Source organism: Camelina sativa, chromosome 20 (assembly GCF_030686135.1).
Source record: "Camelina sativa cultivar CO46 ecotype springtype chromosome 20, ASM3068613v1".
Lineage (NCBI taxonomy): Eukaryota > Viridiplantae > Streptophyta > Magnoliopsida > Brassicales > Brassicaceae > Camelina > Camelina sativa.
In genome coordinates, this window is record NC_141899.1 from 9,938,914 (window position 1) to 9,962,932 (window position 24,019).

The 24,019-nt window shown below is 34.1% G+C and overlaps 5 protein-coding genes and 1 pseudogene across 5 annotated transcripts; 1 reads left to right on the top strand and 5 right to left on the bottom strand.

Moving 5' to 3' along the window:
• Positions 1-51: 51 nt before the first annotated feature.
• Positions 52-2,124, bottom strand: LOC104770358 (chaperonin-like RbcX protein 2, chloroplastic). The gene is made up of 5 exons (XM_010494764.3): positions 1,336-2,124; positions 1,150-1,241; positions 967-1,024; positions 476-541; positions 52-371 (listed from the first exon to the last, which is right to left on the bottom strand). Exons 1-5 carry the CDS (start codon positions 1,618-1,620, stop codon positions 255-257), a joined length of 618 nt encoding a protein of 205 aa, XP_010493066.1. The 5' UTR covers positions 1,621-2,124; the 3' UTR covers positions 52-254.
• Positions 2,125-2,496: 372 nt separating this feature from the next.
• On the bottom strand, positions 2,497-4,070 carry LOC104772382 (uncharacterized protein At5g01610-like). Its single transcript, XM_087504501.1, has 2 exons — positions 3,421-4,070; positions 2,497-2,732 (listed from the first exon to the last, which is right to left on the bottom strand). The coding sequence occupies exons 1-2, from the start codon at positions 3,913-3,915 to the stop codon at positions 2,679-2,681; spliced, it is 549 nt and encodes a 182-aa protein (XP_087360627.1). The 5' UTR covers positions 3,916-4,070; the 3' UTR covers positions 2,497-2,678.
• Positions 4,071-4,342: 272 nt separating this feature from the next.
• On the bottom strand, positions 4,343-5,623 carry LOC104770360 (uncharacterized). Its single transcript, XM_010494766.3, has one exon. The coding sequence runs from the start codon at positions 5,458-5,460 to the stop codon at positions 4,549-4,551; it is 912 nt and encodes a 303-aa protein (XP_010493068.1). The 5' UTR covers positions 5,461-5,623; the 3' UTR covers positions 4,343-4,548.
• An 898-nt stretch (positions 5,624-6,521) lies between these two features.
• Positions 6,522-7,348, top strand: LOC104770362 (uncharacterized). Its single transcript, XM_010494767.3, has one exon. It carries the CDS (start codon positions 6,672-6,674, stop codon positions 7,041-7,043), a length of 372 nt encoding a protein of 123 aa, XP_010493069.2. The 5' UTR covers positions 6,522-6,671; the 3' UTR covers positions 7,044-7,348.
• Positions 7,349-9,582: 2,234 nt separating this feature from the next.
• On the bottom strand, positions 9,583-11,382 carry LOC104772383 (uncharacterized). The gene is made up of 9 exons (XM_010497007.2): positions 11,333-11,382; positions 11,165-11,240; positions 10,927-11,076; positions 10,625-10,807; positions 10,370-10,511; positions 10,151-10,287; positions 9,977-10,057; positions 9,812-9,889; positions 9,583-9,630 (listed from the first exon to the last, which is right to left on the bottom strand). Exons 1-9 carry the CDS (start codon positions 11,380-11,382, stop codon positions 9,583-9,585), a joined length of 945 nt encoding a protein of 314 aa, XP_010495309.1.
• A 10,705-nt stretch (positions 11,383-22,087) lies between these two features.
• On the bottom strand, positions 22,088-23,931 carry LOC104772384 (uncharacterized; annotated as a pseudogene).
• Positions 23,932-24,019: the final 88 nt, after the last annotated feature.

Here is a 24,019-nt window from a genome sequence, read left to right on the forward strand (position 1 = left end):
AAAACTCAAAGCTAATGTGAGAGGTGTGAGCGTAAGAGGATGCCTGAGAAAGATTCCGAACACAAGAAGGGGTATATTGTTTTTGCCCATAATATTCATATTGTACATGCCAAAGAATAGACATTTTCATATACACACACACTGCTCTTTTGACTATAACAATAATATGTAAATCAGACTAAGAAAACTCAAAAGTCCTAAAAGCTGAGAAGCGGTTTGACAAGGTTTACTGTTGTGGTGTGCGCAGCCTTCTTTCACCCAACAACCTCTGAGTCATCAGAAGGCCAAATCACTGTCTCCATCAGGCGTTCACGCATCAACGCCAAGTTCTCATCTGATATATCTTGGTATATCTTCCCATGGTCGCATTTCTACAAGGCATCAAACTATACAACATTAAAATTTTGGTCTTTGCTGGTTCTCATGGCAGGAAATAAACAGAACTGGAGCGAGATTTAGCAGGCGATTTTTTTACCTTGATCCACTTGCCATACAAGTGGAGACGCGTAATCATCACTCTTTCTGCAAGCTCCTGATTCTCCTACAATTAGTTGAGACCAAAAAAAAATTCAAATGTGTGTGTTTGTGCTCTCAAATAAGACACAAACGTACTCCTCCTTCTCCCCAAGTTGATATCTTTCATATCAACCTCTAAACAAGGAAGAATCAACCATTGTTAATATCACAACACATTGTGAATATGATAAGAACAAACCTATGGAACTGCTGTTCTTGTTCCAATTCACCAAAACCAAAGACGAGTCTTATAAACTTCAGCTCTCACTAACTCTGCTCACTAACAAACTCACCATAGATACAATCTGCTACATTCAATCCTAGGCTAGTTATATACTAGAGACCTATAGGTAAACTTTGAGCAGATGAACTTATTCAACTAGACCCAAAGCATCTTGGCTTATCAGACAATCTCGGTTCTGGTGAGATATAAACTATAACTTTCTATACCTTGCCGAGTGCACGGAGGAAACGTTTGCCATCGGTTGGTCTGTTCGATATGATATGACTGTCACATAACAAAGGAGAAACATAATTAGGACCACAAGGCAAAAATGATCGGAGTAAAGTGTTTTTGTTACACAGAACCTCATCTTATTGGAGATGTATACAAACCATATAAAATGGACTTACTTATAGAACCAAGTGTATTGGGGAGGATTCATCTCGTAGAGCTGATGAAGAACCGTCCTCACAGCTTTGTATGTGAAATAATTAACAATTTGCTGCAAATTTAAAAGTAAACCATTATAAGCTTATTATTGCCAAAGGTCAAATCTTTCTCTACAGGGTTCATGCAAAAACAAAAAAAGATATAACCTTTTGTACATCACCGAAGGTATCTTCGTAATTCCCAGCAATGTCCTCATTCACAATCAAGAGCTTTTTGCTCCTTCGATTCGCAATCCTCGATACCCGTTTCGGAGAAAGCCTAAAAACAATGCGTGAGCCAGTAAAAGAGCTGCCTAATTCCAGATTTCTTGTACTGCTAAGGATCTTCTTCCTCGGAGAGCTCCTGATGTTGTTACCCGCATCCAGACATAAACATGGACTGCTCGACGAGTCCATCACCGATGAGCCAACGACAAACCAAGCACCCACCATTACTCCAAACAGCAAGATCAAGACTTTTTTCACAAAACAGAATCAAGAAACAGTTTGGTAAGATTCCTTTGGATCGGTTTGTAAGAATCAGTGGGAAAGGAATATGGAAGATAAATAAAAACCTCTGCTTTGTAACATAACAAAACAGAGAACACGAATTGGGTCTGTAAGATGGAAATTGCCCGTTGAATCTTAGCCAGTCAAAATCAGAGAGTTTTGATATTTATTTATTGATTTTTAATTTGCTAGCAAGCAAAGGCAAAGACAAACTAGAAAAGCAAACCGGGTTGGCTTTCGGGTTTACGTGGACGCCTCTGTAGAATAAGGTGTGTTTTTTCTTGTCGTCTTGTAACCTGTAACTTGGAAAAACACATGGGAGAAATTGCAGATTCACGAGAAAGTCTTCAGATTTACGAGTTCGGGCATTGGTCTAAAATGATTATGAATCTGGACACAGTCAAAGGCCGGCAATTTTTGGTTACCAATGGAGAAAAGAAGTTTGTTATAAGTCTAGACCATCTTGTTGGCATACATACATAAGGAACTTTACCACTAACCCAACCACCAACACTTGTGCTTGGTACTTTTCCCTCATCACAGCCACTAAAACCCTTATGGACACCAAGGATGATTAGTCGATGGTTTCAAACTGGAACGTGTTCATAGTATAGTCTGTACAGAATCGAGGATCTCAATCAGATCACTGTCTAGGGATTCTATTTGACATTTGAAATAATATATTGGCTCAACCTCAAAGAATGCATCTTCCATTCATTATGCCATAGATGATCCAGCTACAGAGCTACTAGTAGTAGGGAACTTGAACGGGCACAGTTTCACCATGATGGTGAGGAATGGACTATATAGATAACAACATTTTCGTGGAAACCAGTTTTACTTTTAACAAGACTTACATAGTGCATAATATTAAACACTTCATACCAAGTCTTATAAAGAAGACTTGTCTAGTTATTGTATGTATATGTACAAACTTGACTTGAGACTCAACTTCATCTGCGTATTGTCACAGATTCTGTGGTTGCAAAGACAAAGAGTGTTTACTCGGTGATTAACATTTCCCCTTCATCCATCATTCCTTGAAGCTTCCCTTTCTGAGAAAAAACAAAAACTACTGTTATTACAGGTATCACCAAATTCCTACAATCCAGCCTGAATCACTTTTGGGAGTTGGCTGGATTGAAAGGATCCTAAGAAATAACCATTCCAGAAACCAAACAAAAACCATCAAAAGATTGGAAAGCAATTACAACTGATTGCATAATGATCCGCTATAGAATTATAAAACAAACAGCATCTCACGTTTATCAGCTACCTCTAAAGCTATCAATACAAACTAAAAGATCACAAGAGAACTAAACAGAGGAAAGAACTGCTACTTTAAGTTTCAACAATCTAAAAGAACAGCAATGTGAAAGCATGGTTTGACGTTTCTTCTCTCAAATCTTAATTAGATCATTTTCAAACCCCTTATCAAAGTTTAGTCTGATTCTCTAAGGATTGTTCTTTTAGCCCTTATTGTGTTTGAATTCCACGAAAGCTACCATGTTGTTCCTCAATAGATATGTAAATCACATCCATCAAACCAAGTCATTAACCCATAGATCCACAGCCCTAAAGATATGAAGAAACAAGCTACAAATCCACAAAAATATCAGTATCTCAGACAAACCCTTTTCCTAAAAATCCTCTAGAACCCTAAAACCAAGAAAAGTATTCAATTAAATCATCCAAATCCAAATTAACGAAACCCCATTCGCACCAAAAAATTGTATCTTTTACCTCGAGAAAACTCTTCCAGGAATCACCACAAGAGGAGCCAGAGACACCATTATCGTGACACGAACGCACAGTCTTAAACTGGTCAATATCAAGCTTCTTATTGATAAACCCAACTTTAAAGTAGATAGAATCAGAAGGTGGGAGATCAACCTTGATCTCATCAACATCGAGCCAAATAAAGAACCTCCTCACCTCAATACCTTTGAGCTCAGTAATCGAGCCGTAACCGATACGCCCAGATATGGTCTTATCGTAACGAACGAGGTAGTCAAATTCGATTTCGCAGGAATCTGGCAAGTGGACAACGAATCGGCCATCGTCGGAGAGGGTGAAGTTGGTGACGTTGTCTGGTAAGAGACCGCTTGGGAGACCGTACTTTGGGAGGAGTTCGTAAACGGTGGAAATTGAATCCGGGTCGGGTTCGTTGAGGGAATGGGTTGTTGGAGTAAAGAGGGTGAGAGAGAAGAAGAAGATGAAGATACGGTAAAGGGCCATACTTTGTTTGGAGGATAGAGAGAGATCAGAAGAAGAAGACTTTAATATGAAAATTTAATGGGTTATGTTAGACTGTGGACTGTGGAGGATCGTTAATTTGGGTTATGTAGACTTAATATGAAAATTTAAGGCGTAATTTGAGATTAATTTGGCTCTTTTTCTAATTTTTTTGTTTTGTTTTGAAGAGTAGAGAGGATTGTACACGTAATTTGATAAAGAATCATCGGAATATTCCACAAAATTCAACTTTACAAGTCATTTTTTTTTTTTTGTTGAACAAATTTCAACCTTTACAAGTCAAGTCGCCTAATATCTACTTTTTTTTCAGGTCACCAATATTATCTGAAAACGTTTTTTTTTTTTTTTTACCAAAAAATTAATAATTTCACAAAGTTGTTTGTATACAATTTAAGAAAATAGTTAACAATTTTGGAGAATTACATGTATTAGATTAGATTTACGGCACGTTCATATATAATAACACAATCTATATATGGATGGTCTCTTTTTTTTTTACATCAATATGGATGGTCTCTTATATATCTAGTGTCATTCAGATAAATACAGCTATGTCTCTATATATGTACACACATCATGAGAAATAGGTTGTTTTCTATCGGTGGCCATGATTTCTCAAGCTTGTGACTTAATTCCACTTTGTGACTCGGCATCATGAACTTCAACCATGGTCATCATGATCTCGGCCATGTCTTTGGATTCCTTTGTTCGAAGCGCATAGTATTCAATTTTCTCACCGTAGATTCTTTGCAAAAATATATAGAACGACATTGCAAAGATGGTCACAACCACAAGAAACCAGCTGAATTGGATGTTTACCAATGATATTGCCCTATGAAGAGCTTTGACGCTTGAGCATCTTATGGTATGTTTACCTTCTTCAATGTGAAGAAAGCAATCCTTGGGAACCAAACTTGGCGTCCAAAGCATGCAAGCCATTGTCATAAGCCATATTCCTTGGAAGGAAACACTAAGTGACCGAACAAAACTCAACACGAAGCTGCTTGGTAAGGCGATTCCCAAGACTGTTGTGACCAAAGAGACAAAAACTACCAGTTGGAGCAACAAATGGTAGTGTCCCTCAACGCCCGTGTGGTCTGACGAGTGGAAATGGAAGAGGAAGAGTTGTTGGGCGAAGGCAAGGGCCGCGATCAAGTTGAGGAGGGCCCTATGAGCCACTGGCCTTGTTTTATCAAATACAATGGCGAAGGCTGCATAGGTGATGAAGGTGAGAGATATGCAAGAGTGTTCAAAGTTATGGAGATGGTTTGCTGGGATGGTCCCATCATTGGGATCAAATGGTTGGTGATTCTTTTGTCCAAGGAAGAGTTCAACAGAAATGGAAAGTGAGGAGCCTATAATGATCGCGAGAGGCTCTACATATCTTGGTTTGGATACGGGAAACCATAAAGGTGAAATGTATGATTTTGGGTGTAGAGAAAATAATTTGATGTGGCTAAAGAGGTGCCATAGACCAAGTGCAAAGAAGAAAAAGCCCGGTAGAATGTGACCCACCAATGTTCCCATGTTTGAAGCTTTTGGAGGTTGATATTATGGATAGTCCTATAAATATAACTTTGGAAAAGTAATGAATTGAAGATGACCATAAGAGTTGATGTCAGAGAGATTATGCACCATTTCTTGATTTTGCTTCAAGAATGATGATGCTTTGTGTTTAGTCATGTATGTGTAAGGCAAGTGAGAAGACACGATTCGATTTTATATTTGTAATAAATCGATCTCAAGTAACTTGCAAGTATAGACTTACGACCTTACGTGTATGTTTTACGTTATCATATGTTTATGGCCTTTCCAATATGTGCATAGGCTATTTGGGCCTCTCATTTCCAGTAAACTATAGATTAGGTCTTTTATGCAACTCAATTTAGAGAAATACAAACGTAACAAACCGATATGTTTGCAGAAATAAAGCCCTCTCAATAGTGATATTTCTCGAGGGGGGAAGGGAACGAGACAATATTCATTTAGCTATGGTGGACCTAGATATTTCTATTTTTGTTTGATTGTAGATCTGACCCTTATTACTCCTCCTAGGCTCCCACCTTCCATTATTCAGAGTGAATCCACTTGTACACAAAATATCTTAATTTTAACTTATCTAAGTAAGAATAGCTCTATTTTTAACACACACAAAAAAGAGAGGTAAGAATAGCTCATTTATTCTTCGAAGTTACGATCCAAAAGTTGTTCAAAAAAAATCAGATAATTCTTCTCTAATAATTCAAGCGATCCAAATAGAACCATAGCTGAAGAATAGCATCCAGATATATAAGAAGTTTTTTAGCCTGGAGCACACCTAACTTTTATTTTAAAATTAATGTTTTCAAAAGACGAATAATGACGTGAAAGTACCACTTTAGTTTAGCTTTATTGGCTTTAAATTCAAAAGCAATAACTATAAGTTTTCTTTACAAGGTCCCAAAGTATTATTAATACAAAATTCCAAACACCCATAACATCATGTCCACGTGGTCTCGACCGACCACTTCAACACCCGAAAAGCCCTGAAATATTTTAATACCATTAAATAAAGTAAAAAATTACACCCGTTCAATGCATATTAGTATATTACTCTTTTCTTCTCTCCAAAGATATATAATCTACTTCTTTATATATGTACTCACACACACATACAAGAGTCATCTAGATCTTTACTTACACAATCTAAAAACCTAGTTGTTCTTTATCAATAAAACAGAGAAGACCAAGAACAAGGCATGGCGAGATCACCATACTACGGCTCATCGTACTTAGACTACCTCTCTCTCCCAAACCCACATCTCTGTTTCTTCTTCCTCGTCGTCTTCTTCGTGTTTTCCCTCACATGGTACTTGAACTACGAGTCCGTCCTCGAAGACACCCTTGACCAGCTCAAGCTCATCCTCATGTTCACCCCTCTCTTCCTTCTCCTCCTCGTCCACTTCTTCTCCGGCGGCCTTTCTTTCTACGTCCCCTGGCCTGAACAAGACTCTATTCACCGTGCCGGTTCTTCCCCTTGGGGCGTAGCAGCTGTGCTCGTGCTCATCTTGTTCATGGTCTCGTACCAGTCAGATTTCCAGGAGAGGTGGTTCCCTTTTGGGGGTAAGTAGATCGATCAAAGTTTATGACCAGCTTTAGTTATTCTCTAACTAGATATGGGAACAGCCATGTAAAATATCAAAGTACCTGAGTCTTAATTACGGTAATAAGAGATTGTATGTATTTTTCTTAAGATGACAGATTTTAGTCTGTCATGTGAACTTTAATATGTGTAGGAATGAAACTTTTTCCGAATGTCTTATCAAGAGGTTATATATGTAGATGAAGTTGTTTCAGCTAGCGTATGTTGCTCTTCTTTTTGTAAAAGTTCTTTTGGAAAATGAGATAGACTCAGATTTTTGGATGCAACAGAAAAGTTTGATGGATTAATGGTTGGCTAAAATAATTACTCTTGTGTAATACTAGATGTGAATAACTGAATATGGTGCTATTGTTTGTGTATATTGACTTAAACAACGAATGGTAGTAGTGTTTTTTTTTGTCTTCTTTGACAAGTGGGGGGCTGTTATTGTCTATGTAATATTTTCCGGGATTTTTCATTTTTTTTTTCTAAGAAATTGCAATAACTTTTGCCATTGCTTTTGCGTCCAAGTGCACTCTACTAGTACTGAAAGTAGTAAAAAAAAACTGATTTCGTTATAGAGCTTTTGTTTGAATCTCTCTAATTTGGCTCCCTGGAGTCATACTAAATCTCCTAGAATATACAGTTTTAGTCTTAATGATTCAGCTACGCACTACTTTTCAAGAATTGAAAGCAGCAGGAATAGTTGAATCGAAAACGTTGCATATTTTGTGTTAGTTATACAAATATAACTTTGATCCATCATTTACTATATATAATGGGAATTCCACTATAATGATACCAAGTGTTATTTTAATTTCAAGCTTGTTTTATGAGAAAAAGACATCGACGTATTTTGATTACATTCCCACCACTCCTTTATAAAGTTAGGGGTAGATTCTAGAGACTGATATCTATACGCAGAGCTGAAAGCGACATTGTCCCACTATAATTGAGCCAACTTTTCTAAATAATAGAAATTAAAGGGCTAAACTAATTATAATCAGAGAGATGATGACCAAGAAAAATGTACAACGATCGAAGAGTCAACTGTATATCTTAGAGATTTGAATAGTAAATGAAGAGATAATAGTCAATTTATGTCATTTAATAATAAAATAAAAATTTCGTTTTCTATGGCGTTTAAGTTCTCTCAACCGAACACATATCACAGGCTTTGGGTATATGACCTTCTCCCAAGTCAGAATGATAATTTAACAACAGCAAATTAAATAAACATTTTCCCCTATATATTCGTGTAGTGTATAATTGTATATATATATCGATGATCTTCACCAAATTTTAGATCACATATTATTTTTAACTTGGATATAATTATTTGGGTAACACATACGTCACAGAATATTGAGTCGAGATTCAATAAAATAAAATCTTTAGAAGACGTAGACAGCGATAATGCATGCTTAAAACAAAAGAAGAATCATATAGGAATTACCTACGTTGCAGCGCTAAACAGTATACTCACTCATCGTCATCGAGGAAGGTAAAAAAAAACATACCTTTTGAATTGGTCAAGCGGCTGATCATGCCTCATAGATCTGATTTATTCTTTACTCTTTAGTATGTATATATATGGACTAACACCGACACTCGTCACGCCGCAGAATCGGTCTAATGTTTCTAGCCCCTTACCATTGAGACCAGACGGTATTTGGTGAATTTAGTAACACCTTTGTTTTGGTATATGACACACTAATACCGTCTTGTCTCAGTCACCAGAACAGAGAAGTTGTAGCTCCTTCAGGAGAAAATTAAAAAGTGCTCAAGACTACTAAATTTTGTTGTTGATGTCTACTAACAAATTAACTTCGAGTAAGGATATATTCTCAAATGTAAAATCCTTGAATGCAAACTGTATTAACTAAAACTTCCATAAGCCTGAATTCTATAGTTTGCTTAATGTATGAGGGGGAAAATGTGGTTTATTCATTATCATGTTTATGTGACTTCATTAACAGAGCCTCTATGTTTCGAGTCATGGACGTTAGATTCATTTAGATTTTTTTTTGTAACTCTGTTTCAGAACAGAGTTCCACTGCAAAATGTTTGGGACGATTCTTTTGCAGATGTTTTTATACTTGTGATTTCACAACCTTGCATGCTCTCACAGTCTCACATGCTAGTTTTACAGTTTTACTGTGTCAAAATGTAAATTAGTACACTAATACGAAATACCAACTAAAGAAACTAAACCAACATTATCGGCCTAACAAGTGTTGATTTGGAAGAATGATATTTAACTACTTCATCCAGTGGTCGTCATAACAATCAGGATGTGAGGAATAAAACACTAAAAAATCTGTTCACAATGGTGCAACAACACCTCCAAAGCATTGTTCTACTAACTCCTATAACGTTTTTGAAAGACTCAACACTTTTGGTATATACATCAATCCCTTTCCTACCCATTTTTCTACCATAGTCCTACAAGGTTTTGACTACTTAAGACTCGAGACCCTTTTTGTCTATACATCAATCCCAATCCTACACTCTTGAAAAAGCTTCTCTTAGCCTTCAGATTTCTGCCCAGACACAATCTCGTCTTGCTGCATAGCCTGCAATTCAAGTAGGATCTTACGTACTAAAAGAAAAACACAAGCAAGTATTCACTCATAGGATCTTACGTAATAAAAGAAAAACACAAGCAAGTATTCACTCATAGGATCTTACGTACACACACACACACATAATAAAAGAAAAACACAAGCAAGTATTCACTCATAGGATCTTACGTACTTTTTCAAAAAATAGAATCTCAGGTCGAATATGCAGTTCTCGGAATTTGCTGAGAACACAATCCCAGTCTCCAATAACCTGGACAGCCAACATACATCACTCAGTCTCAGTCACAGATCGAGTAACTTGCGTGTCTTTTAACCAAAAAAGTCTAAGCTCTTTTACCTCTTTCTCAGAAGGAAAATGTCTGACCCATCCATTGTTTTCATAAGCTACACAGTTGTATCCATCTCCATGCGAGCAAACCTGTATGTATTAACATTGGAGTTGTTTCTGGTAACAAAATCTTTAATAGGAAATCCAAATGGAACTGAACGAACTAGATAATTTGGCCCTTACCATTGAGATAAGACGGTATCTAGTGCATGCACTGTCACCTTCGTATAGGTATATCGTTTTAATATCTATCTCAGTTGTCAGAACAGAAGTAGTATCGAATAACTCTCCTAGAGGCTCATCGTTCTCCCACTCAAGTGCTAAACAATACAAGAGTAATTAAAAGGGTAAATCTAGTGCATTATGCTAATGTGTAATGACCAATCTAACTTGAAAGCTTACCAATTGTGAAAACAGTTGGAAGTTTATTTATCATACGTTGAACATAGTTTGTTTTCCCACATCCTTCCTTATCACAAGGCATCTTAAGATGTATCCTGATGATCTGAAGGATCTTATCGAATGTAAGATTCTCGAATAATGCCTGTGATAACCAAAAACGTTTCTAGCCTCAGTTTCAAGAAAGATAGGTTTCTTCTCATTTGCTTAAGAGATTTAATTAAGGACCCAAAAAAAAAAAAAAAAAAATGGACTTGCCTTGACTTGTCTGAGTGAACCAGCATTGATGATCAGACCAAAAGAACGTTCAACTGGATATTCCATACCCATCTTGCATCTATTGCAAATCTTTTTCGCCACTTCCTTCACTTCAAAGTGTGAATTCCAGCGAGGCAGATGCTCCAAGATGTTAAGAAACAGGTCACAAACACCATTTGCGTCCTGAAGAGTATATAATAATAGACAAGAACAAAAAAAAAAAAACAGATGAATCTTGAGAAAGAAGTAATTAACAACACACATAAGACACAAAAGGGTTTTTAAAAGATGAGAGAAGAGACCAGAGGATGAGCGAGACTGAGTTTTTTGAGAAGGAAGATACGAAGTATGTCTTGTGGAAGAACAGATTCATCATCTGTGAGGCTGTGTTGTGCTTCTTTAACATAACTCATCAAAAAGTCGCTTAAGAAAACGCTAATCTTCCAAAGAGACTGCAAAAAAAAAATCACATTCTTGGAAACATGAATCAAAATTAAACAAAAAAGATTCAGGCGCTTGTTAAGTTGTGCAAAATCAAACCTTGAGTATCATATCAAAAGCTGAAACAGAAGTGGCGTTTAGTTTCTTCTCTTCAGATTCTTCTGCGGCTGAGTCTCTGAATGAGCACGAATTCTCATTGAGAAAATTTAAGGGAGAAGCATAAATTAAATTAAATTACTCGGAGAGGATGAGATTTTGACTACTTACGAAGAATCAACTGCTACAAGTTTCTTCACGTCTGATGGATCCATCTCCATGTTCAGGCTGGAATTGAAAACAAAACGTTCCGAGAAAACAAGAATTGAGCTTTTCTTTCTCGAGAAAATGGGGGTCAAGACTCAAGAGTGAAGAGAGGGAAGAAGAAGAAAGTGATCTATATAATTAAGAAGGGTCAGCAGAGTCAGTTGGGTGTTGTTCACGTGACGTGAGGGTCACGTGTTCTATTAAAGAATTGAGCGCGAAAACTTTTCCCATCGTCTCCCTCCCATGCCCCATGGTATTGAGAACTTTCGTCGGACACTTGGTGGGCACACTATCCATTTCTTGCACTACAACACCAATTCTCACCAAATTTCTTATCGTTTTTCAGAATAATATACCATGGAAGACAAGATCATCTATCACGCTTTCTGGGAATTGTTCTTGCTTGGTGTGACCATAGAGGGTTGGCGAAAGAAAGGTTGCTTTTTTTTTGTATCGCCCCCACTATTTATATATATATTGTCCAAATTTCACCATTATCCCGTTTCAGTTCAGTTTCGTCCTTCAATTGCAAATTTATGATCATCATTCACTATAAAGTGAAGAGATCTCTTAATTTTTCGTCTATACAAAACTACTACATGTAGATTTTTCTACCACTACTAATACATAGATATCTCTTAATTTATTTTGCTTTGCTGGCACTTAAAATCGTGGTGCAAAGAGATATCCCACTAACTGACATGACTTGCACTTGCTGCTATATTCAGAGCAATGTAACAGCTTTGATAGACATGAATCTTGAAAAAGCCAAGAACTTGAACGGTAATTTTACTGGGGAGAGATTCAAAAAGGGACATTTAAATTCTATTAACCGCAAAGATGCAGAGACAATAGACAAAACACCTATGACCAACTTCTTCCTACTTTGCATTGCGAGATTTCTTCAAAGACAAGCTACTACTGACCGATGAAGTTGGGATATTTGTTGTGTAAATCAGGTGGCGCGGCTGCACTGCTAGTAGAGCTAAAGAAGGAAGAATTGATAGATAGATCTCTTCGACGAATATAATACATAAAGGTTGATGCACCGAAAAATAAATCGTTGAGTGTATGCGTTCACGCACGGAAACCAACATTTAAAGGAAATGGCATCTGACAAAGACAAAAGTTGTATCACCATCCATAAAAGTCGAAGACATTGTTGTTTTCAGAAACTCTCAACCTCTTTACGGATCGTTGAGAGGATGCGGACAGCTGAAACTGTGAGGAGGTTCCAACACTTCTCAAGGATGCACACAAACACTCGTATACGGATATGTGAACATCCTTGAGAACTGAGGAAGGATTAGAGATTGAAGATTTAGGAGTATATATATACCTGCATGTTTTGATAACCAAACATTTCAGTTTCTTCTTCTTTGACGAATCAAAGAATTCAGGATTAAAGATCAGCTATGAGGGATCGTCACAAGGCTGTTCACAATTCAAACCCTAATAGCTTGATAGAAAGATCAATAATCATATAACTCGAGTATTTTCAAGAGTGGGAGATCTTTGAGCTTTCTATCAAGCTATGAGGGTTTGAACAGGCAGCCATTTTAATACATGTTGCTCACCAATTTCGACACTTATGACATCCAAATATAAACCAGTCGTTGCTCATGATGCCTTCAAAAGCCTTGTGATCATATTGTCACTTGGCCTGTTTAACCTATAAAATCAAAACCACTCCGAGCGTTGATTGGTTAACAACTGGTATATATATGTGGATGTCGCAAGTATAGTGAGATGCAGTGTATTCGTTATCTATCATCTGGTGGAAGAGAAAGGCTCTCTACGAATAACTTTATATATACTACTGGAAAGAAGTAAAAGCATTCATTAAAAAGTTTAAAACGGAAATATTGATTTGCCTTCGTATTTTCAGTTTGTGTCACATTTATTCTGGTCAAATATCTCATTTATTTTTAGAGTTAATTCAAAAAATTTTAGTCTAAAATGAGATTCCCTTTCTCCACCTTGCATGAAACGTTATATGAATCATCATCATCATCTTCGATTCCTATATAATATTTAATTTGTTGAATTTGGGCATTTTGTTTTTGGTTTTACTAAATTCTTATTTTCTGTTTAAATGCTAAAAGCAACAAATGGCCCATTTAGTCATTTATTTTATTTTATTTTGACTCGGAATTTGAATACATACTAGATTTTAACCCGCAGTACACTGCGTGCATATAATTTTTATTATTATTTATATTTTATATTATATCTTTTTGGTTAAATATTTGATGTTCTGCAAATAGAGGAATAACTAAATTTTTCGACCGTTTGTGTAGCCAAATGTTTATATTCATTTTTAACCCATAATATACTTCATGACTATTTGTTTGTTATATTTAGTTTGTTTTGTTTAGGTTTGAGATTTTATTTAGATTTTTAATTATTACAAGAATAAAAAAATAAGGGATCTAAATACATAATAAGTCATTTATACACTATGATTAAGTCACATTTTCCTAATGATTTAATTATTTTACACAATCTTAGTTAAATCAACTTAATTTTATATGTCAAATATTCTAATATTAATAGTGTTTACAAATAATAAAATGAACATTTAACCCGTGTTAGCACAAATTTAATGATAGTTTATTAATTCCAACATGTTGTCTTTATAACCCATCTACTATATAACCATATTATATAGTATTTTAAACTTTTTTAATTTTACATATTCTTAATATTTTCAAATTTCATTAAGTTATTATATTAATTATAATATTTAAATAAATGTGAATCGAAATTCTTCTTACGTTAAGAATCAAAACTCACAGGAATTGGAAAACAAAATAGGTATCAAATTGTTGTTTTCTTGGTTTGCAAAAGATTCATAGATAGAATATTTTCAATACACAATAGAAGATGTAGTTAAAAATGTCATATTTTGTGTTTTCATATTGATTTTGCTGTAATTATTTAGTTAGAATGGAATGTAAAATATTTAGGAAAGAAAATCTGTAGTAATGTTATTTTTGGAAATTTTTGAAGGGTTAATGTTGTAAGTAAAAATTTAAATAAGCAAAACTTAAAGGGCATAACACAAAACGTACTTCAAAAATGTATAGATCAAAACTTCGATTGAAATTTATTATAATTAACATATATAAACTTAATAAAAATTTTAACTATTACGAATATGTAAAATTAAAAAAGTCTAAAATACTATATAATGTGGTTATATAGTAGATGCGTTATAAAGAAGACATGTTGGAATTAATAAAATATTATTAAATTTGTATTAACACGAGTTAAATCTTCATTTTATTATTTATCAACACTACTAATATTAGAATATTTGACATAAAATCAAGTTGATTTAACTAATATTTTGTAAAATAATGAAATCATTAGGAAAAATGTGACTTAATCACAACGTATAAATTACTGATTATGTATTTAGATCTCTTATTTTTTGTTATAATAATTAAAAATCAAAATAGAATCTCAAACACTAAACAAAATAAACTAAATATAACAAAAAATAGTCATGAAGTGTATTGCGGGTTAAAAAATAATATAAATATTTAGCCGCACAACAACCGGAAAATTTAGTTATTCCTCTATTTACAAAACATCTAATATTTAACAAATAGATAAAACATAAAATATAAATTATAATAAAAATAATAGTCCTGCGGTATACCGCGGGTTAAAACTTTAATGGCTATAGTTGTTTTTGGAAAACGCGAAATGTATAGATGTTGTAAAGATTTTATGGCAATAAACGTAACAAATGTTGATCAATTTAAGAAGTTTTAGTAATTGAGTTTCTGTGCAATGTTATTTTTGGAAATTTTTGAAGAGTTAATGTTGTAAATAAAATTTTAAATTAGCAAAACTAAAAGGGCATAACACAAAATGTACTTCAAAAATGTTAATATAGAAAAAAACATATTATGATTTTAAGAACATCTAATATTGTATTTGTTTAATTTGATTCTTAGTCAAACCGTTTAATTGTACTAGCTAGATAGAGTATTTTAAAAACTTTTCAAAATTTAAAATCTCATCGAGCGGGGTTATACGGCGGACGTGTTTGGATCGATATTAACAAAAATTTAAAATATTATTAACTTGATGTTACAACACGAATAAATCATCATTTCATTATTTTTAATACCATTAATATTATAATATTATGATTATGTTGATTAAATAACAATTATGTAAGAAAACAAATTGTCATGTGGCTTTTAGAATTTACAATCAATATACAATTATACAATCTTAAATACTAAATAAAACAAACAATATCAACATAATACTACAATTAAAAAATAAAAAATTATTCCACGGTGTACCGCAAGTTAAAATCTAATTTATTATATTTTGTCAACTTTTATCAGCCCGATTGAGAACAATTTTGTCGTATTTATTAAGTTGTTGAATATTAATTTATGGAGATTTTATTTGTATGTGCGGTATTGGCCTAGTATCAAATAATACTTTGAATTCCTATCAAAAAAATGTTTTGTTACACTAGCTTTTCTGTTAAATTTCTATTAAATAATGTTGTTGTACAAAACTATTGAATTTTGAACAACACTTGAATTTCACAGAATTAAGAAATTAATAAATTGAATAGAGTTCAATATAGCCTCCTTAGATATCTTTTCTAAAAAATATTTTAAAAGCAATCACACACACACACACATATATATATATATATATATATATATATATATATATATATATATTTAAAAAGGTAAAAACAGCCCCTAATAAGTAACCAATATATATATATTTTGTCAACAACTATATATAATAAACTCAATTGAGCCAATTTGGATGAACATTGTTTACATAAGTAATTTAGAGGAACCAATTATAAAATATTAGATTAGGACTCGCCCGATGCGCGGGTTTAGAGTTTTTAAAATAAAATTAAAAATAACAAAGAATATAAAGTAAATAGTTTTAGTAAGTAAAAACTATCTATAAAAGTAGATAGATACACCGAGGTGTCCAATGTGATATTTGGTGTAAAGAGTGTGACTCTGTGGTTGAGACTATTAATCATGTTTTCTTTGAATGCCCTCGCTCGTGTGAAGTTTGAGATTTATTTACGACTCTGGTCTCGTCAGGGGGTTTTCCATATAAGTCGGTGTACTCGAATTTGGAATTTGTTTTATGGAGGGATGCCTCTCAACAGGGTGATCCTGATCAACTTCTTCAATTACCATGGATTTTATGGGCAATCTTGAAGGCCATAAATAAAAAAGTTTTTCAAGGTTTAGAGATCGAGGTGAACGATATAATTAATCAGGCTTTGGGCGATAAGTTAGCCTGGGAAGAGGCGCTCTCTTTTACGGCGGTCATGTAAGCTCTATCTCCGTCTTCGGATGTCCAGGTTTCTTCACTGCATTGTCAGATTGATGGTCTTGGAAAACAACCAATGTGCATTCAGGATTGGGCTGGTGGTGTTGCGTTGGTGAGAAGTGAACCTTGTTGTAGGGGGCCAAGTTTCTAAAACGGAGCCCCTTCCTCCTGCATTCGGAGTTAGAAGCGTTGTTGTGGGCCATGAAGTGGATACGTACTGCATGGATCGCTTGTCAACATTTCGAGACTAATTGTGCTAAGCTACTCACTATGGTGCAGCCCCCTGAAGATTGGTCGTCGTTCTCCATCATGCTCAGAGCCGGCGCTGAGACTTTGGTGGTTACAAACCAAAAAAAAAAGAAGGTAAAATTGTATCTTCTGATAGTCGAACTTGCGACCTCAAATCTTAGGTAGAAGTATGTTTCCAGTAGAACTAATGAATTTTTGGGAAAATTTGGGCCGATTAAATACTTATTCTAAAGACGGCCGCAAGCACCAGCTTGGCTTGCTTGTATCCTCCCCCGGTTCTGATCATGCTCAATGAGTTTAACTCGCTGGACTCCTTCCCACTATTCTCCATCTCTTGGATCCCGCATGCGTCAAATACAAAGGCGGATTGTCTTGCCCGTGTTTCGCGTTGTAACGCCCGCGAACCGAAATCCCGGTTTAGGGATTGCATCGGTCGATGCACTATATGCATCGGTCGATGCAAGGTTGAGTTCCTGCATTTTGACTTAAGTTAAACACTGCGTTTTGGGTAAAGGAAAACCCTTAAGCTCGTGTTTTGTCTCATTAGGGTGTTTAGCCGCTTTTGAGAGAAACGAAAGAGAAAGAGAAGAGTTCTTGGTGTTCTTAAGTGTTCTTGGCGATTTCTTAAAGTTTGGGGTGTTTTCTGGTGGGATCTGAGGCTTAGAACGTTGTAGAAGCTTGGTAGGAGTGTTTTATTGCTTGTTCCAGGTTCAAAATCGTCTTGGCAAAGGTAAGTACAGGACCATGGCTTATCTAAGCTAGAGAACTCTTTAATCTGCTTGTTGTGTGATGTTAGACTTGTTAGATCATTGCTAGGGACGTTAGGAAGCTTTCTTGTGGCTTGGGATCAAGTTTTGTGGTTGTAGGAATGAAGATCCGACAAGAAGCTTCGGGGAAAACACGATGCTCGGCATTGCATCAGTCGATGCATATCTTGCGTCGGTCGTTGCAAGTGCAAGGACGGCGCGTAAAACTCTAGGGTTTCCGTGTTATGTCGAGCATGTGTCGGTCGATGCAGATTGGGTGTCGGTCGATGCAGCTCCTGTGTCGCTCGATGCATCCCCATGTGGCGTCGGTCGATGCATGTTGGTGTCGGCAATGGCGGACCCAGTAAAGGGTAAGGGAGGTCACTTGACCTGGTGAATTGTCAAATATAATTTTGTGCATAGGAAAATACAAAATTTCCAACAGCACAGTTGGTAATTCTCTATGTTTTGACACTCCCAAACATGGTTCAATTCTCCAATGTTACACCATTATTGTTCTTTTTTTCAATTCAACTTAAATGCATATCATTTTTCTTATACATCTATTATTTTCTTTAAAAAGTTACAGTTTTTTTCTTTACCTTTTTTAAAACTGCTTATGAGAATTATTTTTTCTTAGTGTTTATGAAATATCATTACAAAATAAACTATATGATATTGTCTTAAAAATATTTTTTGACCTCCCTAATTTTTTTGTCTGGGTCCGCCACTGGGTGTCGGTCGATGCAGAGTCCTGGTTTGTTATTGTTGATTGTTGATTGTTGTTTGATGGTTAGAGATGACTCTATTGCTTGTGTGTATAGCCCAGTAGATGGGAGGATTGTCTTACTGAGTGTTTATAAAATACTCATGCATTTACAATATGTGTTTGTGGTGTAGGTAAAGGCAAAGTGTGATCGTGGAATCAAGGCAATGAAGAGGAGGATGTTCTAGGGACTCGGTTTAATGTTGTCTGGCATTGCTAGGTTGCTAGAGTTGGGTCATTAGAACATTGCTAGATTGCTGGTTCTATGTTTTCCTGTTATTTGATTATTGGATATTGTTGATGTTATATTTATGATTATATTATTGGATATTTATTGGTATTGTTATTCCGCTGTTGGTGGTGATTGTGATTAGGTGGCTAGTGGGTATGGGACCACTAGTTGTAGTTTATTTATTATATTATATTTATTATTTATTATTTTTGTTAAAAAGGGTCGGTCCTTTCACGCGTTTTCTTATCTCTGAAGTTTCTTTTGTAAACCCCTTTCCTGAGGCTTTTAGGCAACTTACATTAGAATTTTCTTTTAATTTATTGTTTGGTTGAAAAAAAAAAATAGATACACTTTTAGTTAAAGAAAACAATTGTACATGAGTTCAAAGTTATTAAGATAAAATTTAATTAACAAAGAATATATATTTAATTCTTTTCGTAAGTAAAAAAAATTTATAAAAGTAAAGAGATAAACTTTTAGTTATAGAAAATAGTTTTTTTTGCTTGCTATAATACACTAATGTATATCTATTTACAAATCTACTATCTACATTACCACTAAAAATGTATTTGTATACACACAAATATTTTACTGTTAAAGTATACTCTTTAATATTTACTACTACCAACAAATTGTCTTTATAAACACATTAAATAACCTATTATATGTCTCTTCACTTTAAAATTTTTATAGTTACAAAAATGCATATGTTAATTTTATATATTACAATAGCAGTCTTTTTGAATAAATTATTTGATTGGTGAAAAAAATATGAAACAATCTATTTTTATTTTATTTTATTTTATTTTACTTCAACAGTCTCTTTCTTTATGTAAAGGTGAATACTTATATTTTTTTTAGAAACAGTAATTAATTGTATAATTTTCACAATCATATTTTTTTATCTTATAGAAAAGTAATCCTTTTTCTTGTAAAATTAGAACCTTATATAATTTCCTTATAATGATCTTTTCTAATTTTTAAAGCTGTTTAAATTTTATAATTTTCCTATAATTGTCTTTTATTTTTTTTAAACTGTTCAAAACAATTTTTTTTTAACTTTTGGAAGTTTAGAAGGGTTTTTTTTTTCTTTAAAAGATTTTGAATAAAATTAGGTTTTCTTTTCTCTATTTTTTTTTCTATAAAACATTTTATGGTAAGTTTTGAATTTCTACATTTTTATTTTTTACACGTGTCAATATCTGAGTGATACAATTGACACGTGTCAAAATCTTGTTAATTAGTAATTTTGTCATCAAGCTTTATATAATTAGATATACTAAATAAAAGTAAAAGCTATAAGCTCATAATACTGTCCACCTAGGATTTAAAACAACTAATCGGGATTCGACATGTCAGTGATTAACATTTTTTAAATTTCCAGAATTTTTATATTAAGATTTTTTTACACGTCCAATAGGGATCAAATATCTCAATAATTGACATTTTTGAAATTATGTAAAATTTATATATTAAAATATTTGAACTACGAATGAGCATGAAGCTTGATTTATCAGGCGTCTAAATTCAAAAATTTATAAAGTTTAAAATATTATAATTAATGAAAATTTTTAAAGGTTTGTCTGATGGTCAAAGAAATTAGAAATGGTTTAGTATATACAAAGTCACCAGTTCGAATGATCCGTCTCGCCTAGACGTCCAGTTAAATTCATGATTCTTTTGATCAGATTTGATTTTCTAGCACAACTCATTTTTCTATTTTAAAAAAATTGTGTATCTGAAATAAAAGTTTTGCCGTAATAGTAATTTAGAGTTTTCTATAAGATAATATTTCATAACTGTCATCAATCATATAAAATATATCAAATAAACCGTGGGTTCAAAACCTAGTTATATTAAAAGATAAATTATTTTCATAATTTACTATTTTTTGTCTAGATACAGTAATGATTTAAAGGTAGTTTATATTGTACTATAGTCTATCTTATTTCTTTATATTTTAAATTGAAATATTAGTTGTTAATGAATGTTTATGTTGTTTAATTGGTTTGTGAAAATTTATTATATACTTACTACAAAATTTTGTTGAATTTGGGCTAAAACAATTTTTTTGTTAAATACACATTTTTTTAACATTTAACATAAATTCATAATTGGTATGAGAAAAGCGTTAATGTTCCTTATATCTAGACAGAAGTTGTGCACATTTAGAAGCTTCTTAAATTAGTAGAGAGTCTCCAATTTGTGCCCAATAATTTTTGGAAAGAGCCAATGGAGATTTAAGGCATTTGATTCCAAATAAGGCAGTTTGAGTCTTGGATGAATTTGTGTTTGATCATGTGTGGTTTGGTGCATATATGGACATGTGGAACTTGAAGAAGTGTAAATGATTTTTCTTTGAATTTGATGTCCATATCACTAAGACAAAATACCTACCAAAAAAACTAAGGGGGGTGTATTCAACTTGACATTTTAAGTGATTTGTGTGAAACTTACAAATCCTATGTTATTCAATCATGTATTTTAAAAAGTCTATTAAAATCCACTGTTATTGAACTGATGATTTAAAAAATCTACTTTAAAATCCACTGTTATTCAAAATAGTTTGTGGATTTGGATTTTAATGATTTTTGAGATTCTGAAGGATTTAGGTGAGATTTGTTTAGTTAAAAATAGAGAAATCCAAGGAGGGTGTATTCAACTTGACATTTTAAGTGATTTGTGTGAAATTTACAAATTCTATGTTATTCAATCATGGATTTTAAAAAGTCTATTAAAATCTACCGTTATTGAACTGATGATTTAAAAGTCTACTTTAAAATCCATTAAAATCTCTTGTTATTGAACTGATGATTTAAAAATCTACTTTAAAATCCACTGTTATTCAAAACAGTTTTGTGGATTAGGATTTTAATAATTTTTAGGATTTTGGAGGATTCTAGAGGATTTGTTTAGTTAAAAATACAGAAATCCAAATCCCATGGTTTTAGGTGGGATTTGAAAGAATTTTACAGAAAATCATATGAACTTACCTAAAATCTATCAAAATTCTAAATTTCCTAAATCCCATCAAATTCTCCAAAATCATGGTTTGAATACACCCCCCCAAATCTCATGGTTTTATGTGGGATTCAAAATTCCAAATTTTTTAAATCTCACCAGATCTTCTAAAATCATGGTTTCAATACACCCCCTAAGTGAGTGTCCATATCGACCCTGTTTATGTCTAGATGGGATGATTGTCTAAATCTAACAAATGGGATAAAGAAAGCTTCTTTTACCACTTACCGGCCAACGCATCAAACTGAGTTGTGTTACAAGTGTTGAATTTGGAAGAATGATATAAACAACAGGATGTTGAATTTAGGCAAAAACAAAATACAGACAAGCCTATTCACAGTTGTGTAACACCACCAAAACATTGTTCTACGTACTCCTATAAAGGCTTTGACTTAGACTCAGAACACATTTTGTATGTACATCAATCCCTTTCCTGCACCATTGGAAGCCACTCACTCAATCATCAGATCCCAGCGCGGAAAACTTCTAGTTCCCCTCTTGCATAGTCTGCAATTCATATAGGAGGATCTGAGAACACACACATAAGCAAAGGAAAAAACAAAGAAGAAGCAAGTATTCACTAAAAGGAGCTTACGTTTTCAAAAAATAGAATCTCAGGTCGAATATACAGTTCTCGAAATTTGTTGAGAACACAATCCCAGTCTCCAATAACCTGGACAGCCAACATACATCACTCAGTCACAGATCGAGTAGCTTGCGTGTCTTTCACCATAAAAGTCTAAGCTCTTTTACCTCTTTCTCAGAAGGAAAATGTCTGACCCATCCATTGTTTTCATAAGCTACACAGTTGTATCCATCTCCATGCGAGCAAACCTGTAATATTACCTATATCTCAGAACAGTAATGTCTGAGTCTGACAAATGTATTATTTTCATACGCTATACAGTTGTATAGATATTTCATGCGATCAAACCTGAATATTAATATTTGGAGTTGTTTCTGGTAACATAGAAAACTTAAATGGAACTGAAACAAATTAGATACTTGGCCCTTTACCATTGAGACGAGACGGTATTTGGTGTATGGACTGTCATCTTCGTATTTGTATATCTTACGAATATCTATCTTAGTCGCCAGGACAGAAATTGTATTGAAATATCTCTGTTCCAGTCTCATTGTTCTCCCACTCAAGTGCTAAAAGCAATATGAGAAAACATGCTCAAAACTACTGCATTTTGTTGTTAATGCTACTAACCATAGCTTATCATATATAGGCTTACCAATTGTGAAAACAGATGGAAGTTTATTTATCATATGTTGAACATAGTTTCGTTTCCCGCATCCTTCTTTTTCACAAAGCATCTTTGCGTTGAGCCTGATGATCTTAAGGGTAGTCGCAAATGTATAAATCACAAGTGCAGACTGTGATTACCCAAAAACGTTTCTAGCATCAATCTCATGTAAGACTTGACTCTCTTTCAGTACTAAAAACAAAATGAAAAAAAAATGACTTGCCTTGAATACTCTGAGTGAATTAGCATTGATGATCAGACCAAAAGAACATTCACCAGAATACGCTCTATCTGTCTTGCATCTAACGCAATTCGTTTTCGCCGAATTCCAGCGGGGTAGAAGCTCGAAGATGTTTAGAAACAGCTTAGAAACACCGTTTGCTTCCTGAAGAGTATAGTAAACAACAAAAACATATGAAGCTTGAGAAAGACGTAATTAACACACGTAAGACACAAAGGTTTAAAGATGAGAGCAGAGACCAGAGGATGAGTAGTGAGACTGAGATTGTCGAGTAGGAAGATACGAAGTATGTCTTGTGGAAGAACAGATCATCATCTATCAGGTTGTGTTGTGCTTCTTGAACATAATTCCTCAAAAAATCGCTTAAGAAAACACTAATCTTCCACAGAGACTGCACAAATCACATTCTTAAAAACATAAATGAAATAAACAATATCGATAAAAAATTAGATTCAGGCTAGTTACGTTCTGCAAAAATTAACCTTGAGTATCATATCAAGAGCTGAAACAGAAGTGGCATTCAGTAACTTCTCTTCAGATTCCTCTGTGTTTGAGTCTGAGAGTTCTCTGAATGATAGACAAGCATAATTAAAGCATACTCTACAGACAAAGGCTTAATTAAAGGATGAGATTTGACTACTTACGGTTCTAATTTTAGGTCAATTTCTTCGAATTTCCTTAGTTCTTGAACCTCTAATGGATTCATCTCCATGATCTGGCTGGGACTGATCTTTCTGGATTTTCCCAGATCTCTCTGCCCGGACACAACCTGGTCCCTCTGCCTAGCCTGCGATTCATGT

Coding starts and splice junctions, on each gene's coding strand:
- LOC104770358 (XM_010494764.3), bottom strand. CDS start 1,620: ATGGTGGGTGCTTGGTTTGTCGTTGGCTCATCGGTGATGGACTCGTCG. Junction 542..966: donor TCCTCCGTGCACTCGGCAAG/GTATAGAAAGTT, acceptor AACTAATTGTAG/GAGAATCAGGAGCTTGCAGA. Junction 372..475: donor TGTATGGCAAGTGGATCAAG/GTAAAAAAATCG, acceptor GATGCCTTGTAG/AAATGCGACCATGGGAAGAT.
- LOC104770362 (XM_010494767.3), top strand. CDS start 6,672: ATGGCGAGATCACCATACTACGGCTCATCGTACTTAGACTACCTCTCT.
- LOC104772383 (XM_010497007.2), bottom strand. CDS start 11,382: ATGGAGATGGATCCATCAGACGTGAAGAAACTTGTAGCAGTTGATTCT. Junction 10,808..10,926: donor TCAGTCTCGCTCATCCTCTG/GTCTCTTCTCTC, acceptor TATACTCTTCAG/GACGCAAATGGTGTTTGTGA. Junction 10,058..10,150: donor GATACCGTCTTATCTCAATG/GTAAGGGCCAAA, acceptor TAATACATACAG/GTTTGCTCGCATGGAGATGG.
- LOC104770360 (XM_010494766.3), bottom strand. CDS start 5,460: ATGGGAACATTGGTGGGTCACATTCTACCGGGCTTTTTCTTCTTTGCA.
- LOC104772382 (XM_087504501.1), bottom strand. CDS start 3,915: ATGGCCCTTTACCGTATCTTCATCTTCTTCTTCTCTCTCACCCTCTTT. Junction 2,733..3,420: donor CCTGGAAGAGTTTTCTCGAG/GTAAAAGATACA, acceptor GTTTTTTCTCAG/AAAGGGAAGCTTCAAGGAAT.